Source organism: Salvelinus alpinus, chromosome 18 (genome assembly GCF_045679555.1).
Source record: "Salvelinus alpinus chromosome 18, SLU_Salpinus.1, whole genome shotgun sequence".
In the NCBI taxonomy this organism is placed as follows: Eukaryota; Metazoa; Chordata; class Actinopteri; order Salmoniformes; family Salmonidae; genus Salvelinus; species Salvelinus alpinus.
The window spans coordinates 35,701,441-35,722,394 of NC_092103.1; the positions used below are offsets into that span (position 1 = coordinate 35,701,441).

Below are 20,954 nucleotides of genomic sequence, written 5' to 3' on the forward strand. Positions count from 1 at the left end.
GGAATTATAGACATGGAAAACTGCCTACATTGCATAACCCCCAACCCCCCATAAACACACGCACGCATACACACACACACCTCCCTGGACTTCCTGTTCTCCTCTTGGCTTCTTCTGACCATTATAGACCATCTGCGGCAGAACACACACACATGCATGCAGAGAGAGTCCGGTGTGCCAGCACTGTGCCACGTTTTGGTGAACACTTTGGCAGAGCACAACTTTATATCATTCAGAGAATGACAGAAGACAGAGTTAGAGAGGGAAGAGGGAAAAAGCAACTGAGTAGAGGGAGAAGATGGAGAGAGAGCAGAGAGGAGAGGTTCTGTGTTGGGTTGCCAGGCAACCAGGCTTTGTGCGGTATGAGGGGCAAGGGGGGGGTGGGAGGAGAGGAGGAGGGGAAGGAAAGGAGAGAGGATGTCATGTCTCCACAGTGAGAAGAAATGTTAGGTTGATGGAGAGACAGGTGAATCTGGCTACTTCCTCCTCTTTTGCTATGGAGAGTAGTAAACACAATCACACAACACAGTGGAAGAAGCTGGTCCTAGCAGGTCCTGTATTGTCACTGGAGGACCATTGTAAACAAAAGCTAGCATCATTATTAGGACTGAGGACAACACAGAGGATGACTTACTGTGGCTGGGATTCAATCCGATGTGTTCGCATATACAGTAAACGTTGCATATGTCAGCTCAATAAAAACAAAGCGCAATCGGATTGAATCCCGGCCTATGGTTCAATTTCCCAGACAGAGATGAACTGTACCTGTACACAGCCTATCTGTAAATAGCACACCCGACTACCTCATCCCCATATTATTACTTACCCTCTTGCTCTTTGCACCCCAGTATCTCTACTTGCACATCATCATCTGCACATCTATCACTCCAGTGTTAATGCTAAATTGTAATTATTTTCTCCTCTAGGGCCTATTTATTCCCTACCTCCCTACTCTTCTACATTTACACTGTACATAGATCTTTCTATTTTTATTTTCTTTTGTGTTATTGACTGTACGTTGTTTATGTGTAACTCTGTGTTGTTGTTTTTGTCATTGTCTTTGTTATCTTGGCCAGGTCGCAGTTGTAAATGAGAACTTGTTCTCAACTGGCCTACCTGGTTAAATAAAGGTGAAATATATATATATATTTTTAAATAAGCCATGTTTCTTAGTCCAGAACTAGGCTGAAAAAAACATAATTTAAACCCATGATTAATAGTTGTTCTGTGTTTAAAAGCGTTTATGCGTGTCTTAAAGAGGCAATCTGGGATTCGGAAAACAACAAGCGGTTTACCCACCACTTGTTTTGGTAAACAGCTGAGGGATGGGGCTGGAGAAATGTAACCACTCTCCCATTTCAGGAACGGAATTTATCAGAGCACTTGAAGATATCACGAAAGGACTGTTAGACTGATTTGCAGTTTCACTCTCTCCTTGTCTGGTTTTCTGTCTCTCTTGTCCAGGGAGAGAGAGAGAGAGAGCGAGAGAGAGCGAGAGAGAGAAGAAAAAATGTGATAAAGAGAGGGGGGGGAAATTAGATAAAATGACAAAGGAGAGAGAGATTTCGGTGGAAGAGGGGGTGGAGGAGAGATGTAAAGAAAATAGGGAACTAGAGAAGAATAGAACGGATGTGTAGGAAGGTGGGAAGAGGATTACAGCTTTAAAAAAGGGAACATTTTATGGGTTTAAAAGGGAAGAATATTGTCCTATAACATTTGTTGTGTCCCAATTGACACCCTTTAAGCTACTGCTGTTAACCAGAACCCTATGGGGCTGTATATTGGGAATTGTGTGCCAGTTGGGAAGCAGCAATGGTGTGTTCAGATGAATTGGTAGTGGTAATCTAGCCAACCACTAGAGACTATTGTGGTCACATGCTAATAATGTCTGTCATGTGTTCCTCTTTACTGTCATCCAGACTGTTGATGTCAGTTGTTCCACTTAGTTTCATTGTCTCATGTTAATGACTCTGATCTATTCCTCTCTTCCGCTCTCTGTTTCTCTCTCTCCCGCTGCTGTAACGCTGCTGTAAATGGAATGGGACTAGTTTGCGTTTGAATTCTCTATACATGAGATGAATTGTGCCTATAAAGTGTCTACCCCTCCTCTCTCTCTCTCTCTCTCTCTCTCTCTCTCTCTCTCTCTCTCTCTCCTCTCTCTCCTCTCTCCTCTCTCTGTCTCACTCTCTCTCTCTCTCCGTCTCCTCTTTCTCTCTCTCTCTCCCTCTCCTCTTTCTCCCTCTCTCTCTCCTCTTTCTCTCTCTCTCTCCCTCTCCTCTTTCTCTCTCCCTCTCCTCTTTCTCTATCTCTCTCTCCTCTCTCTCTCTCTCTCTCCCTCTCATCTTTCTTTCTCTCTCTCTCTCTCCTCTTTCTCTCTCTCTCTCCCTCTCCTCTTTCTCCCTCTCTCTCTCCTCTTTCTCTCTCTCTCTCCCTCTCCTCTTTCTCTCTCCCTCTCCTCTTTCTCTATCTCTCTCTCTCTCTCTCTCTCCCTCTCCTCTTTCTTTCTCTCTCTATCTCTCCTTCTCCTCTTTCTCTCTCTCCCTCTTCTCTTTCTCTCTATCGCTCCCTCTCCTCCTTTCTCTTTCTCTCTCTCTCTCCCTCTCCTCTTTCTTTCTCTCTCTCTCGCTCCTCCCTCTAGCTGATCTCTAGTGATGCAGATGGAGCCATACAGAGAGCGGGTCGTTTCCGAGTGGAGAATGGCTCATCAGATGAGGTGAGGACCCCTACACGCACCCACATACACACACTCACTGTAGAGTGTGAGAAGTCTATGGACATACACCAACACATGGATATTCACAGTTATTTATTTGGATCTACAATGACCCATACATGACGCATGCAATCACACACAGTCATGGGACATATGGGGACGTAGTGATCAGTGTGTGTGTGTGTGTGTTTTTGGTCATGAGCTGGTGAACAATTAAACAGTAAAAACTATGTCTTTGGATCAACCCCCAAAATAAATACTTTAACTGGTACCGGTTATGTAAATGAGTACATGCGTTTGAATCCAACCATCCCAATTGAAAAATACAACATTTGTTGAAACCAAATGATTTAATGCCAACTGTTTTATTTGATTATTACCCAACCTATATTTCAAGGTGAAACCTATTTCTCTCAACACTCAACCGACTTTTCCCTTTGGTTAAACCTAATAAATAACAAATACAAACTAATATTTATTGTAAATACAACCAATGTTTTCTACAATTAGCTTACAAGCTAATAAATCCATTCCCTGTAAATCAAGAAATTAAGTTGATTCAATAACTTGAAATAATGTTTCCAAACATATTCTTTACACAAGATTTTCACATTTAGTAGCCACGCATTGGCTGATGCGCCAAGTATGCTAATATCGGTCCCATGACTTGAATGAGATTTGTGCCACAAATGCTAAAATATGAGCATTTGGAAACAGTGCCAGGGTAGCTACACCAAAAGCATGGATTGTTGTCATACCTTGTCCATAGACTGCTTACAGGGTAGGTAAAACCAATGTGTCATTTTGTAATTTGTCTGAACTATCCCTTTAACATAGAAACCTTATCAGGCTCTTTAAGTTTGAATAACGTATACAATAGACCACATTAACTGGAATGATATTCACTCTCACAAAAAGAACAAGCTTCATCTCTCTCTCATTCCCTTCATCTTTCTCTCATTCCCTTCATCTCTCTCTCATTCCCTTCATCTTTCTCTCATTCCCTTCATCTTTCTCTCATTCCCTTCATCTTTCTCTCATTCCCTTCATCTCTCTCTCATTCCCTTCATCTTTCTCTCATTCCCCTCATCTCTCTCTCGTTCCCTTCATCTTTCCCTCATTCCCTTCATCTCTCTCTCGTTCCCTTCATCTTTCCCTCATTCCCTTCATCTTTCTCTCGTTCCCTTCATCTCTCTCTCATTCCCTTCATCTTTCTCTCATTCCCTTCATCTCTCTCTCGTTCCCTTCATCTTTCCCTCGTTCCCTTCATCTCTCTCTCATTGTCTTCATCTCTCTCTCATTCCCTTCATCTTTCTCTCATTCCCTTCATCTCTCTCGTTCCCTTCATCTTTCCCTCATTCCCTTCATCTCTCTCTCATTCCCTTCATCTTTCCCTCATTCCCTTCATCTCTCTCTCATTCCCTTCATCTCTCTCTCATTCCCTTCATCTCTCTCTCATTCCCTTCATCTCTCTCTCATTCCCTTCATCTCTCTCTCATTCCCTTCATCTCTCTCTCATTCCCTTCATCTTTCTCTCATTCCCTTCATCTCTCTCTCGTTCCCTTCATCTTTCCCTCATTCCCTTCATCTCTCTCTCATTCCCTTCATCTCTCTCTCATTCCCTTCATCTCTCTCTCATTCCCTTCATCTCTCTCTCATTCCCTTCATCTCTCTCTCATTCCCTTCATCTTTCCCTCATTCCCTTCATCTCTCTCTCTCATTCCCTTCATCTCTCTCTCATTCCCTTCATCTCTCTCTCATTCCCTTCATCTCTCTCTCGTTCCCTTCATCTTTCTCTCATTCCCTTCATCTTTCCCTCATTCCCTTCGTCTCTCTCTCTCATTCCCTTCATCTCTCTCTCATTCCCTCCATCTCTCTCTCGTTCCCTTCATCTTTCCCTCATTCCCTTCATCTCTCTCTCATTCCCTTCATCTTTCCCTCATTCCCTTCATCTTTCCCTCATTCCCTTCATCTCTCTCTCTCATTCCCTTCATCTCTCTCTCGTTCCCTTCATCTTTCTCTCATTCCCTTCATCTCTCTCTCGTTCCCTTCATCTTTCTCTCATTCCCTTCATCTTTCCCTCATTCCCTTCGTCTCTCTCTCTCATTCCCTTCATCTCTCTCTCATTCCCTTCATCTCTCTCTCGTTCCCTTCATCTTTCTCTCATTCCCTTCATCTCTCTCTCATTCCCTCCATCTCTCTCTCGTTCCCTTCATCTTTCCCTCATTCCCTTCATCTCTCTCTCATTCCCTTCATCTTTCCCTCATTCCCTTCATCTTTCCCTCATTCCCTTCATCTCTCTCTCTCATTCCCTTCATCTCTCTCTCATTCCCTTCATCTCTCTCTCATTCCCTTCATCTCTCTCTCATTCCCTTCATCTCTCTCTCATTCCCTTCATCTTTCTCTCATTCCCTTCATCTCTCTCTCATTCCCTTCATCTTTCTCTCATTCCCCTCATCTCTCTCTCGTTCCCTTCATCTTTCCCTCATTCCCTTCATCTCTCTCTCGTTCCCTTCATCTCTCTCTCATTCCCTTCATCTTTCTCTCATTCCCCTCATCTCTCTCTCGTTCCCTTCATCTTTCCCTCATTCCCTTCATCTCTCTCTCGTTCCCTTCATCTTTCCCTCATTCCCTTCATCTTTCTCTCGTTCCCTTCATCTCTCTCTCATTCCCTTCATCTTTCTCTCATTCCCTTCATCTCTCTCTCGTTCCCTTCATCTTTCCCTCGTTCCCTTCATCTCTCTCTCGTTGTCTTCATCTCTCTCATTCCCTTCATCTTTCTCTCATTCCCTTCATCTCTCTCTCGTTCCCTTCATCTTTCCCTCATTCCCTTCATCTCTCTCTCATTCCCTTCATCTTTCCCTCATTCCCTTCATCTCTCTCTCATTCCCTTCATCTTTCTCTCATTCCCTTCATCTTTCCCTCATTCCCTTCATCTCTCTCTCTCATTCCCTTCATCTCTCTCTCATTCCCTTCATCTCTCTCTCGTTCCCTTCATCTTTCTCTCATTCCCTTCATCTCTCTCTCATTCCCTTCATCTCTCTCTCATTCCCTTCATCTTTCCCTCATTCCCTTCATCTCTCTCTCATTCCTTTCATCTCTCTCTCATTCCCTTTATCTTTCCCTCATTCCCTTAATCTCTCTCTCATTCCCTTCATCTCTCTCTCGTTCCCTTCATCTTTCCCTCATTCCCTTCATCTCTCTCTCATTCCCTTCATCTCTCTCTCATTCCCTTCATCTCTCTCTCATTCCCTTCATCTCTCTCTCATTCCCTTCATCTCTCTCTCATTACCTTCATCTTTCCCTCATTCCCTTCATCTCTCTCTCTCATTCCCTTCATCTCTCTCTCATTCCCTTCATCTCTCTCTCATTCCCTTCATCTCTCTCTCGTTCCCTTCATCTTTCTCTCATTCCCTTCATCTTTCCCTCATTCCCTTCGTCTCTCATTCCCTTCATCTCTCTCTCATTCCCTTCATCTCTCTCTCGTTCCCTTCATCTTTCTCTCATTCCCTTCATCTCTCTCTCATTCCCTCCATCTCTCTCTCGTTCCCTTCATCTTTCCCTCATTCCCTTCATCTCTCTCTCATTCCCTTCATCTTTCCCTCATTCCCTTCATCTTTCCCTCATTCCCTTCATCTCTCTCTCTCATTCCCTTCATCTCTCTCTCGTTCCCTTCATCTTTCTCTCATTCCCTTCATCTCTCTCTCATTCCCTCCATCTCTCTCTCGTTCCCTTCATCTTTCCCTCATTCCCTTCATCTCTCTCTCATTCCCTTCATCTTTCCCTCATTCCCTTCATCTTTCTGTCATTCCCTTCATCTCTCTCTCGTTCCCTTTATCTCTCATTCCCTTCATCTTTCCCTCATTCCCTTCATCTCTCTCTCATTCCCTTCATCTCTCTCTCATTCCCTCACTCCATTAATGTTTTGTTCCTTCCTCCCATGTCTGTTTTGCGCTCTAACTTTCTGTTTATATCTCTTTCTACATTTGTCTTCCACTCGCTCCTTCTGTTTCAACTCTCTGTCCCGCCTTCCCTTCCTTTCTCCCGCCGCTGTCTCTTCCTTCCTAACCTAACAAAGCAGGCATCTTTCTGGTCCTGACGAGAAAAAAAAGGTTTGGGGAGGTTCCTTCTGCACTGTTGAACCAATCCAGTGTCGGCTTGTTAACGTCAAAAAGCCGAAGTCGCGGCACAGGTTGGCTACCCCTGTCTCTTTCTGAGTAACTTTAATACATGAACAAACGGCTCTCCTCCTGTCTGACAATATGTAGGGTGTTAACCTAGAAAACATTTGTTTCATTGAATCGAGAATTCCATCCCCCCATGTCTCTAACATTGGGTTTTTCTAAATGAAATCTACGGAATAGAAAACAAAATTGGGTCTATATATTTATTAATTTACAAAGCTAACAGTCGACAATCTGCTCCAGCTTTCATGGTATATTTCTGAGTCTTTCCCTTTAAATTGCCATAAAAACGCCCCCTCTCAACATTGATTGACCGGGGTCAGAGGAATAGAAAGGATCTGGTAATGAAAATGACGAGGGTATCAAGTTAATTTTGATCTGTCCAAACCGTGGAAACGCTTCCAAATGTTACTACCTCCCAACGCTTCCAAATGTTACTACCTCCCAACGCTTCCAAATGTTACTACCTCCCAACGCTTCCAAATGTTACTACCTCCCAACGCTTCCAAATGTTACTACCTCCCAACGCTTCCAAATGTTACTACCTCCCAACGCTTCCAAATGTTACTACCTCCCAACGCTTCCAAATGTTACTACCTCCCAACGCTTCCAAATGTTACTACCTCCCAACGCTTCCAAATGTTACTACCTCCCAACGCTTCCAAATGTTACTACCTCCCAACGCTTCCAAATGTTACTACCTTCCAACGCTTCCAAATGTTACTACCTCCCAACGCTTCCAAATGTTACTACCTCCCAAAGCTTCCAAATGTTACTACCTCCCAAAGCTTCCAAATGTTACTACCTCCCAAAGCTTCCAAATGTTACTACCTCCCAAAGCTTCCAAATGTTACTACCTCCCAAAGCTTCCAAATGTTACTACCTCCCAAAGCTTCCAAATGTTACTACCTCCCAAAGCTTCCAAATGTTACTACCTCCCAACGCTTCCAAATGTTACTACCTCCCAACGCTTCCAAATGTTACTACCTCCCAAAGCTTCCAAATGTTACTACCTCCCAACGCTTCCAAATGTTACTACCTCCCAACGCTTCCAAATGTTACTACCTCCCAACGCTTCCAAATGTTACTACCTCCCAAAGCTTCCAAATGTTACTACCTCCCAACGCTTCCAAATGTTACTACCTCCCAAAGCTTCCAAATGTTACTACCTCCCAACGCTGAAAAATTTTACTACCTCCCAACGCTGAAAAATGTTACTACCTCCCAATGCGGAAAAATGTTACTACCTCCCAATGCGGAAAAATGTTACTACCTCCCAACTCTGAAAAATCTATATCTATAAACGAAGGAGCTGATTGTGGACTTCAGGAAACAGCAGAGGGAGCACACCCGTGTCCACATCGACGGAACCGCAGTGGAGAAGATGAAAAGCTTCAAGTTCTTCGGCGTACACATCACTGACAATCTGAAATGGTCCACCCACACAGACAGTATGGTGAAGAAGGAGCAACAGCGCCTCTTCAACCTCAGGAAGCTGAAGAAATTCGGCTTGGTCCCTAAGACCCTCACAAACTTTTACAGATGCACAATTGAGAGCATCCTGTCGGGGGTGGTGCAGTCTGCCAAACACATCACCGGGTGCACACTGCCTGCCCTCCAGGACAACTACAGCACCCGATGTCACAGGAAGAACAAAAAGATCATCAAGGACATCAAACACCCGAGCCACTGTCTGTTCACCCCGCTATCATCCAGAAGGCGAGGTCAGTACAGGTACATCCAAGCTGGGACCGAGAGACTGAAAAACAGAGTCTATCTCAAGACCATCAGAATGTTAAATAGCCATCACTAGCTGGCTACCACCCGGTTGCGCAACCCTGCATCTTAGAGGCTGCTGCCCTATATACATAGACATGGAATCCTTGATGATCTTTTTGGCCTTCCTGTGACATCCTAATCTATGGATTTCACATGACTGGGAATACAGATATGCATATGTTGGTCACAGATTGTTTTTAAAGGTAGAGGCATGGATCAGAAAGCCAGTCAGTATCTGGTGTGACCACCGCTTGCCTCATGCAGTGTGACACATATCCTTCGCATAGAGTTGATCAGGCTTGTACGAATAGTTTAAGACACAATGCAGAGGACTAAAGGTCAAGAGGGAATTAACAATCAATGGAAATAGTTGTTTTTCTGTAATAAGGAATTATTGATTAATGGGTCAGAGACATGGGAGGAATTTCAGTCCAGGACTCATAGCTACATGTGGCAAGTTCTCATTGGTTCAAATTGTCTATACATTGAGCCTGAAATGGGATACTTGTTATCTGGCCATTGGCCCAATTTTATTGCCAGGAATTCTAATTGTTCAACCACAGGCTAGAGTTGGGCATTATAAATTACATCCTGTCACTTAGTTCTGTGGAGAATCACTGAGGACAAGGAAGAAGGAACATCTGTCATCTACTTCCCAGCATAACAACTATGATTTGTTCTCTTTGAATAAGCCTATTTTCTCCCCCTGATTTGCTTTGGGTTCTGTGTTATTGTGGAATGTTGTCCTACTACTTTCCAATAGCTGTGCGAAGTTGCTGGATATTGGTGGGAACTGGAACATACTGCCAAAGATTTTCATATCTAAACGAAGATAGACCACAGCCTGCCGTTTCCAACGTGAACAAATGAGTCATAGTGGGCAGAACAAGCAAGGAGTTGGGCTGAGCCAAGCACGACCTAGCAAGATCCTATTGGCCCATTCTAGCTTACGTCTGCATATTTCAGGTAGGGAATGCCTACTCTGGCAAAGGGTAAAGTCTACAAAACTTAGTCCACTCTGTTCATAACACATGGTAGTTTTTAGAACAGAAAACTGTATTAAGATCAAATGTTTCAGCGATGACAAAATGTGCAGAATGTCGGCCAAAATCCATCTCCTTCCATCTTCTCCCACTGACGGACGCTGGGCTTCCTCTCACTACCATATATGGTAGTAAGTGGCAACGTCAAGCAGATGCTTCACATTTATACATCTGGTGAAATATATGTCTCATTGTTCTATCTGTGACGCTGTCGTACACGTCGATCCACAGCATCCAAAACATGCTCAATGGGTGACATGTCTGGTGAGTATGCAGGCCATAGAAGAACTGGTACATTTTCAGCTTCTAGGAATTATGTACAGATCATTGCGACATGGGGTCGTGTATTATAATGCTGAAACATGAGGTGATGGCGGCGGATGAATGGCACGACAACGGGACTTTGGATCTCTTCACGATATCTCTGCATTCAAATTGCCATCAATATAATGCAATTGTGTTGGTTGTCCGTAGCTTAAGCCTGCCCATTCCATAACCCCACCAGCACCATGTTCACAACGTTGCCATCAGCAACTTGTTTCTATCTGTCTTCCACCCACGCACGCACTTGCCCACACGACGCCATACATGCTTGTCTGCCATCTGACCGTGACAGTTGAAACCGGGATTCATCCGTGAAGCGCACACTTCTCCGGGGTGCCAGTGGCCATTGAAGGTGAGCATTTGCCCACTGAAGTCGGTTACGACGCCAAACTGTAGTCAGGTCAAGACCCTGGTGAGGACAACGAACATGCATATCAGCTTCCCTGAGACGGTTTCTGACAGTTTGTGCAGAAATTCTTTGGTTGTGCAAACCCACAGTTTCTTCTGCAATGCAGGTGGCTGGTCTCAGATTATCCCGCTGGTGAAGAAGCCAGATGTGGAGGGCTGGCGTGGTTATATGTGGTCTGTGGTTGTGAGGCCGGTTGGACGTACTGCCAAATTCTCTAAAATGACGTTGGGGGCGGCTTATAGTAGAGAAATGAACATTACATTCTCTGGCAACAGCTCTGGTGGACATTCCTGCAGTCAGCATGCCAATTGCACTCCCCCCTAAAAACTTGAGACATCTGTGGCCTTGTGTTGTGTGACAAAACTACACATTTTAGAGTGGTCTTTTATTGTCCCCAGCACAAGGTGCACCTGTGTAATGATCATGCTGTTTAATCAGCTTCTTGATATGCCACACCTGTCTGGTAGATGGATTATCTTGGCATGGTAGAAATACTCACTAACAGGGACGTAAACACATTTCTGGGATCTTTAATTTCAGCTCATGAAACATGGGACCAACACATTACATGTTACGTTTATATTTTTGTTCAGTGTAGCTTCTCCTCTTCTCGCTCTCTTTTTGTCGTTCCTCTCCATAGGGAGAATGGGCGAAGAGAACAACAAAACAGCAACACTTTTGTCTTCATTTATGTTTTATCACTATCCCCTCCATCTCCGTCACCGTCACGTTCATGCCCTAACATGCACCAGACATGACAGTGTACATCACTGTCAATTTGACTATTCTATTGTATTTACACACACATTTTGTTACATTTTAGTCATTTAGCAGACTGTCTTATCCAGAGTGACTTACGGTAGGGAGTGCATACATTTGAATACTTTTTTCATACACACGCACGCACACACACAAACACATATGCACACACACACATGCACGCACGCATGCACGCTCACTCACTCACTCACTCACTCACTCACTCACTCACTCACACATACACTCACTCACACACACCACTTCCACCTTTCTTCCACCTCACCACAAGCACCGTTGTTTCAGTAACCATGACAACCTGGGATGTTTTCCCTGCAAAGAAAAACAAACTAAAGTGTCTCCTATCTCCTCTCCCCTCTGTTTAAGAACCCATCCCACCTGTCACAGTGTGTGTGTGTGTGTGTGTGTGTGTGTGTGTGTGTGTGTGTGTGTGTGTGTGTGTGTGTGTGTGTGTGTGTGTGTGTGTGTGTGTGTGTGTGTGTGTGTGTGTGTGTGTGTGTGTGTGTGTGTGTGTGTGCACGCGCGTGCGTGCGGCCTGTGGGTAGGTGTGAGGCTTGCCCTCAATAGCATGAATCCACAATGGGACATCCTGTCAATGATGAGGAGGAGGTGCATTAGTAGAAGGACTTATAGAGGGCTTAACATTATTATTGATGACGGGGACATCTACTGGTTACAATGGACCTTTTCTTCTGTCAGCACCTCAACATCGTCTGGGAAACCCTGACTGAACAACCATGTGTGTGTTTCTGTTTTCAAGGTCAGGCTGTAGGTCAATGTATGTGTATATTGTGGTAAATCAGTGTGTGTCGGGGGGATGGAGTTGAGTGGAGGGGGGAGTGTGTGTGCGTGTGTGTGTGTGTGTGTGTGTGTGTGTGTGTGTGTGTGTGTGTGTGTGTGTGTGTGTGTGTGTGTGTGTGTGTGTGTGTGTGTGTGTGTGTGTGTGTGTGTGTGTGTGTGTGTGTGTGTGTGTGTGTACTATACTGTATGTAATAGTGACAACAGTGTTATGAATCGCCCTTGTGTACAGAGACCATTATCAGGTTTGTTGTGAGTGTTGTGATGTGAAATATTTATTGTGTGTGTGGAAGCATGTGTGTGTGTTTGTCACTAACCTATCTGTGTGTGTGTATATATGTGTGTGTGTATATGTGTGTGTGTGTGTGTGTGTGTGTGTGTGTGTGTGTGTGTGTGTGTGTGTGTGTGTGTGTGTGTGTGTGTGTGTGTGTGTGTGTGTGTGTGTGTGTGTGTGTGTGTGTGTAGACGACGGACTACACCCCGGGAACCTGGAGAAGAACCGATGTCCATCTGGAGAACCCAGAGTACCACACCAGATGGTTCTTCAAATACTTCCTGGGCAAAGGTCTGTTCTACTCATCTCCTCTCTGTTACACACACACACACACACACACACACACACACACACACACACACACACACACACACACACACACACACACACACACACACGCACACAAACACACACACCCCAGACCTGGGTTCAAATACCTGTGTATTTGATTAGTTGTTATTGAAATACTTATTTCTGTGAATTTGAATATTTTCCAATAAAATGGCTCGAATCAACTACTCCAATAAATTGCCCAATAATGTTTGTATCATGTTTTGTGCTGCTACCATGTTGTGTTGCTACCATGTTGTGTTGCTACCATGTTGTGTTGTCATGTGTTGCTGCCTTGCTATGTTGTTGTCTTAGGTCTCTCTTTATGTAGTGTTGTATTGTCTCTCTTGTTGTGATGTGTGTTTTGTCCTATATTGATATTGTATTTATGATTATTTTTTAATCCCAGCAGCCGTCCCCATGACGGTAGGCCGTCATTGTAAATAAGAATTTGTTCTTTACTGACTTGCTTAGGTAAATAAATAAATAACAATTCTATTGGAAGTATTTTAAAGTATTTTGAAAATAATTTCCCATAAATTACTTATTTCAAATACTACTTTCAAATGCCTGGGCTAAACGTATGGGAGTGTATTTGAATCCAGCCTTGTCACTAGAAATACCAGTCGTCTTCCGACTTCCTCGGCGCTCACGAAAAAGAATCAATGGCGCAGCACTGGGATCGAACTCATAACACTCAGACCACTGCGTCATGGCAATTCACAATGTTCTACAAGCCAGGAGAGTACTCGATGATACTCGATGGAAACAGGGCCTTGTTTTTACTTATTTTGTTTTAAGCCTTCTTAACTTTAACCACTCGGAATTAATACTTAGAATTAACCCGTTGAGTTGTTTCTGTTTTAACCCTGTAACCACATGGAATTAACCCTGAAACCACACAGAATTAACCCTGTAACCACACAGAATTAACCCTGAAACCACACAGAATTAACCCTGTAACCACACAGAATTAACCCTGTAACCACACAGAATTAACCCTGTAACCACACAGAATTAACCCTGTAATCACACAGAATTAACCCTGTAATCACACAGAATTAACCCTGTAACCACACAGAATTAACCCTGTAACCATGCGGAATTAACCCTGTAACCACATGGAATTAACCCTGTAACCACACAGAATTTACCCTGTAACCACACAGAATTAACCCTGTAACCACGCAGAATTAACCCTGAAACCACACAGAATTAACCCTGTAACCACGCAGAATTAACCCTGTAACCACGCAGAATTAACCCTGTAATCACACAGAATAACCCTGTAACCACGTGGAATTTACCCTGTAACCACATGGAATTAACCCTGTAACCACGCAGAATTAACCCTGAAACCACACAGAATTAACCCTGTAACCACGCAGAATTAACCCTGTAACCACGCAGAATTAACCCTGTAACCACACAGAATTAACCCTGAAACCACGCTGAATTAACCATGAAACCACGCAGAATTAACCCTGAAGCCACACAGAATTAACCCTGTAACCACACAGAATTAACCCTGAAACCACACAGAATTAACCCTGTAACCACACAGAATTAACCCTGTAACCACACAGAATTAACCCTGTAACCACACAGAATTAACCCTGTAACCATGCGGAATTAACCCTGTAACCACATGGAATTAACCCTGTAACCACACAGAATTTACCCTGTAACCACATGGAATTAACCCTGTAACCACGCAGAATTAACCCTGAAACCACACAGAATTAACCCTGTAACCACACAGAATTAACCCTGTAACCACGCAGAATTAACCCTGTAACCACATGGAATTAACCCTGTAACCACGCAGAATTAACCCTGAATCCACACAGAATTAACCCTGTAACCACGCAGAATTAACCCTGTAACCACACAGAATTAACCCTGTAACCACACAGAATTAACCATGAAACCACGCAGAATTAACCCTGAAGCCACACAGAATTAACCCTGTAACCACACAGAATTAACCCTGAAACCACACAGAATTAACCCTGTAACCACACAGAATTAACCCTGTAACCACACAGAATTAACCCTGTAATCACACAGAATTAACCCTGTAACCACACAGAATTAACCCTGAAACCACACAGAATTAACCCTGTAACCACGCAGAATTAACCCTGTAACCACGCAGAATTAACCCTGTAACCACACAGAATTAACCCTGAAACCACGCTGAATTAACCATGAAACCACACAGAATTAACCCTGAAACCACGCAGAATTAACCCTGTAACCACACAGAATTAACCCTGTAACCACACAGAATTAACCCTGAAACCACACAGAATTAACCCTGTAACCACACAGAATTAACCCTGTAACCACACAGAATTAACCCTGTAACCACACAGAATTAACCCTGTAATCACACAGAATTAGCCCGGGAACCACACAGAATTAACCCTGTAACCACACAGAATTAACCCTGTAACCACACAGAATTAACCCTGAAACCACACAGAATTAACCCTGTAACCACACAGAATTAACCCTGAAACCACACAGAATTAACCCTGAAACCACGCAGAATTAATTCGTAAAAAATAGACGTTCATCCATATTACAATGAATTTCATAGTGAAACTATGAACAACTATGAGATCAGGTTGTTTGAATAAATGTATTTGAGTATTTTCAAATACTGTACATTGCAATATTCAGCTACTTGTCTTTCAAATAAAAATATCTCAACACTCTAAACACCTTCAAATATCTGTAAACGTAATTGAAATACGCTAAATATTATATAAACCCAGGTCTGACACACGCACACAGGTACCCATGTACACAGGTACACAGGTACACACACACTCACTTGTGCACTAAAATGTGCTATCTACAACCAAAAAGGGTTCTATGTGGACTTTACTATTTTGTAAACCTTTTTTCTAAGTGAGTAGTCAATGCCATATGCTTTACATGAGGTCAGGACTTTTTCCAGACCATGTGACCTGACCAATATACAGACTGTAGGGACTGTCACATGGTCAGGTAAAGTCCTTACCTTAGCTCCTAGTTTAATGGTAGTCTATCAGCAGGGTGAATCCCATAGATCCTTCCATAGCTACAGTGAACCTGCACACACAGCCTGGCACAACCCAGAAAGAAGCAGACAGTCAGAGGAAGATGGTGAGCAGAGGCTCACTTCTCACACACACACACACACACACACACACACACACACACACACACACACACACACACACACACACACACACACACACGCACATGCACATGCATATGCACACACACACACACGCTGGGAGATAACAACATTAGCATCTGACTGGCTCCCTAGTCAACATGAGCAGCCAGTAGCCTCCTGAGAGCCTAGTCATGGTGGTTGTTAAAAATGCATTACCCCCTCCTTCCTTCCCTCCTTCTTCCTTCTATCTTTACAGCTAGGTGTGGGTGTGTGTCTTATACTCTTTAAGCACAGAACAAAACAAGGCCCCAAGTCTAAGTCCAAGTGAACTGATTCAAATCAGAATGAATACCTTTCATAGAGGGAGTCAGGGGAACAATGAGTAGAGAAAGAGATGGAGAGAGAGAGAGAAAGAAAGGGATGGAGAGAGAGAGAGAAAGAAAGGGATGGAGAGAAAGGGATGGAGAGAGGTGGAGAGAGAGAGAGAAAGAAAGGGATGAAAAGAGAGGTGGAGAGAAAGGGATGGAGAGAGAGAAAAATAAATGGAGAGAGAGAGAAGTGGAGAGAGAGATGGAGAGAAAGGGATGGAGAGAGAGAAAAATAAATGGAGAGAGAGAGAGGTGGAGAGAGATGGAGAGAGAGAGAGAACGAAAGGGATGGAGAGAGAGAAAGAAAGGGATGGAGAGAGAGAAAGAAAGGGATGGAGAGAGAGAAAGAAAAAAACAGATAAAGAGAGAGGGAGGGCGAGAGAGGGCAGAGTTCCTGTTTTTAATTGGGTTTCGGGGTTCTGGTCAGTGTTAGGTCTGAATACGTTGCCGTGTCAACCAGGTAGAGAGGGTGCTGAATGTGAAGCGGTTTTGTCTAAGGTTCTGTTGTATATGACCCACATCCACACACACGCACATACACTCACACATATATTCAAGCAGATACATATGCATGCATGACACACACTAGTCAACATTCCATACAGGAAAAACTAGACCTCACCGTGACTTCCTGACAGAAAGTAACAGAAACTCTCATGACCACACAACAAACAAACAAACGACAGAAAGACAATTATAAATCAATTCAAAACGAAAACTGGCATTCAGATAGTGCCTCCCCGTTTCACTCAGTTTGGGAGTGTTTTCTCTCGTTTCGTCCCTAGTAAATGTGTGACAGTGTGTGACAGTGTGTGTTGTCCCCCCAGTCCACCAGAACTACATTGGTACGGATGCAGAGAAGAATCCCTTCTACCTGTCTGTGGTTCTGTCCGACCAGAACAACCAGCGGGTCCCTCAGTACAGAGCCATCCTCTGGAGGAAGACAGTAAGGATCTAGAATCAGATCACCCTTCCCAAAGCCTATTGGTATTCGTACAAATTGACTTTTTGCACAGATCTAGGATCAGCTTACTCTCACAAAATCCTTCACCTTAAGCATTGGTCTTGTTGGAAGTTGCCTTTAGATACAGATTTAGGATCAGTTCACTCTCCCCAGAGCAAAACCTTGATCATTAAGGTGAAACATGCATATCTGATCTTACTGTAGATCAGTGTCTGGATGGAGGTCCGTCTTCTGTTCAGATAGATGATTAGACTAATCATGATGACTACTTTCCACATCCACACCTGAGATTATCTCCTCTCCTCTCTCTCCCCCAGGGAACTCTGAAGATCAGTCTGCCATACAGCCCCACCAAAACACTATCAGTCAAATCCATCTTAAGGTGAGAACTGCTCAGGATGCCATTCAATATACTGGTTGTTTCATACAGTTGATTGTTCTGACTAGCCTGGTCCCAGATCTGTTGGTGCTGTCTTGCCAACTCCTATGGTCATTGTCACATATTGGCAAGACAGCACAAACAGACATGGGACCAGGCTAAGATATGACCAATGAATCAGGGTAAAAACACATGGAGAAATTTGTCTGTTGTATATAAATGAACAACAACATGAAAATATGCTTTAAGATAATTATGGAATAGAATGGACGTACAAGATGTAAACCCGTCTTTAAACACTTATCTTTTCTCCTCTCCTGAACTTTCTTTCCCTCCTCTTCCTCTCCTCCTCCTCTCCTCTGCTCTCCTCCCCCTGCAGTGCGATGAACTTGGACAGGTTTGAGAAAGGCCCGAGGGAGATTCTCAACCCAGAGATACAGAAGGTGAGATCACACTGTGTCAGCCACAGAGATACAGAAGGTGAGATCACACTGTGTCAGCCACAGAGATACAGAAGGTGAAATCACACTGTATCAGCCACAGAGATACAGAAGGTGAGATCACACTGTGTCAGCCACAGAGATACAGAAGGTGAGATCACACTGTATCAGCCACAGAAATACAGAAGGTGAGATCACACTGTGTCAGCCACAGAGATACAGAAGGTGAGATCACACTGTATCAGCCGCAGAGATACAGAAGGTGAGATCACACTGTGTCAGCCACAGAGATACAGAAGGTGAGATCACACTGTGTCAGCCACAGAGATACAGAAGGTGAGATCACGCTGTGTCAGCCACAGAGATACAGAAGGTGAGATCACACTGTGTCAGCCACAGAGAGACAGAAGGTGAGATCACACTGTATCAGTCACAGAGATACAGAAGGTGAGATCACACTGTGTCAGCCACAGAGATACAGAAGGTGAGATCACACTGTGTCAGCCACAGAGATACAGAAGGTGAGATCACACTGTGTCAGCCACAGAGATACAGAAGGTGAGATCACACTGTGTCAGCCACAGAGATACAGAAGGTGAGATCACACTGTGTCAGCCACAGAGATACAGAAGGTGAGATCACACTTTGTCAGCCACAGAGATACAGAAGGTGAGATCACACTGTGTCAGCCACAGAGATACAGAAGGTGAGATCACACTGTGTCAGCCACAGAGAGACAGAAGGTGAGATCACACTGTGTCAGCCACAGAGATACAGAAGGTGAGATCACACTGTGTCAGCCACAGAGAGACAGAAGGTGAGATCACACTTTGTCAGCCAAAGAGATACAGAAGGTGAGATCACACTGTGTCAGCCACAGAGAGACAGAAGGTGAGATCACACTGTATCAGCCACAGAGATACAGAAGGTGAGATCACACTGTGTCAGCCACAGAGATACAGAAGGTGAAATCACGCTGTGTCAGCCACAGAGATACAGAAGGTGAGATCACACTGTGTCAGCCACAGAGATACAGAAGGTGAGATCACACTGTATCAGCCACAGAAATACAGAAGGTGAGATCACACTGTCAGCCACAGAGATACAGAAGGTGAGATCACACTGTATCAGCCGCAGAGATACAGAAGGTGAGATCACACTGTGTCAGCCACAGAGATACAGAAGGTGAGATCACACTGTGTCAGCCACAGAGATACAGAAGGTGAGATCACGCTGTGTCAGCCACAGAGATACAGAAGGTGAGATCACACTGTGTCAGCCACAGAGAGACAGAAGGTGAGATCACACTGTATCAGTCACAGAGATACAGAAGGTGAGATCACACTGTGTCAGCCACAGAGATACAGAAGGTGAGATCACACTGTGTCAGCCACAGAGATACAGAAGGTGAGATCACACTGTGTCAGCCACAGAGATACAGAAGGTGAGATCACACTGTGTCAGCCACAGAGATACAGAAGGTGAGATCACACTGTGTCAGCCACAGAGATACAGAAGGTGAGATCACACTTTGTCAGCCACAGAGATACAGAAGGTGAGATCACACTGTGTCAGCCACAGAGATACAGAAGGTGAGATCACACTGTGTCAGCCACAGAGAGACAGAAGGTGAGATCACACTGTGTCAGCCACAGAGATACAGAAGGTGAGATCACACTGTGTCAGCCACAGAGAGACAGAAGGTGAGATCACACTTTGTCAGCCACAGAGATACAGAAGGTGAGATCACACTGTGTCAGCCACAGAGAGACAGAAGGTGAGATCACACTGTATCAGCCACAGAGATACAGAAGGTGAGATCACACTGTGTCAGCCACAGAGATACAGAAGGTGAGATCACGCTGTGTCAGCCACAGAGATACAGAAGGTGAGATCACACTGTGTCAGCCACAGAGAGACAGAAGGTGAGATCACACTGTGTCAGCCACAGAGATACAGAAGGTGAGATCACACTGTGTCAGCCACAGAGAGACAGAAGGTGAGATCACACTGTGTCAGCCACAGAGATACAGAAGGTGAGATCACACTGTGTCAGCCACATAGATACAGAAGGTGAGATCACACTGTGTCAGCCACAGAGATACAGAAGGTGAGATCACACTGTGTCAGCCACAGAGAGACAGAAGGTGAGATCACACTGTGTCAGCCACAGAGATACAGAAGGTGAGATCACACTGTGTCAGCCACAGAGAGACAGAAGGTGAGATCACACTTTGTCAGCCACAGAGATACAGAAGGTGAGATCACACTGTGTCAGCCACAGAGAGACAGAAGGTGAGATCACACTGTATCAGCCACAGAGATACAGAAGGTGAGATCACACTGTGTCAGCCACAGAGAGACAGAAGGTGAGATCACACTGTATCAGCCACAGAGATACAGAAGGTGAGATCACACTGTGTCAGCCACAGAGAGACAGAAGGTGAGATCACACTGTGTCAGCCACAGAGATACAGAAGGTGAAATCACACTTTGTCAGCCACAGAGATACAGATGTAGGATCTTCATTCAGTTTTTTCCTGCTCCGCAGCAAATGCAGTAGCCTGGACTGCCGCTATTGGGCATTATTTTCCACTATCGTCTGGTAACTGGTTCATACATAAAACATCCTCCATTCAGGCTGCAAAGGCGTCGGTTTCCTCTTTAACGCGATTTAAAGGCCTGTCGGTAGAAAAAAACTGGGAAATATGCGTACCGCCTTAATAAAACACAATTTTCCACTACCAATTTTTTATTTTATCGGACAACTTACGGAGGGTGCACACCGCATGAGTCTGTTGTTTACCCCTGGCTGAACACGGTGGACAACATCAGGAAGTAGCATTAGCCACTCTAGCATGGTGGTGGAAAATAATGTTTTATTAAGACAGTAGGCGTATTTTCCCTGTTTCTTTCCACCAACAGGCCATTCAATCAAGTTAAAGAGGAATCCAACGTCTTTGCAGCCTAAATGGAGGATATTTTATGTATGAACCGGTT

General features: G+C 44.2%; 1 protein-coding gene across 7 annotated transcripts in view; it reads left to right on the plus strand.

The window, feature by feature from the left end:
• Window positions 1-20,954, plus strand: part of garnl3 (GTPase activating Rap/RanGAP domain like 3) — a 183,823-nt gene that overhangs the window by 79,102 nt on the left and 83,767 nt on the right. For all 7 annotated transcript variants that reach the window (XM_071351738.1, XM_071351733.1, XM_071351739.1 and 4 more), the window contains exons 3-7: window positions 2,639-2,713; window positions 12,493-12,592; window positions 16,999-17,117; window positions 17,453-17,517; window positions 17,894-17,957. In XM_071351738.1, coding sequence (XP_071207839.1) covers window positions 2,639-2,713; window positions 12,493-12,592; window positions 16,999-17,117; window positions 17,453-17,517; window positions 17,894-17,957 — 423 coding nt within the window. The remainder of the gene's footprint in view (window positions 1-2,638; window positions 2,714-12,492; window positions 12,593-16,998; window positions 17,118-17,452; window positions 17,518-17,893; window positions 17,958-20,954) is intronic.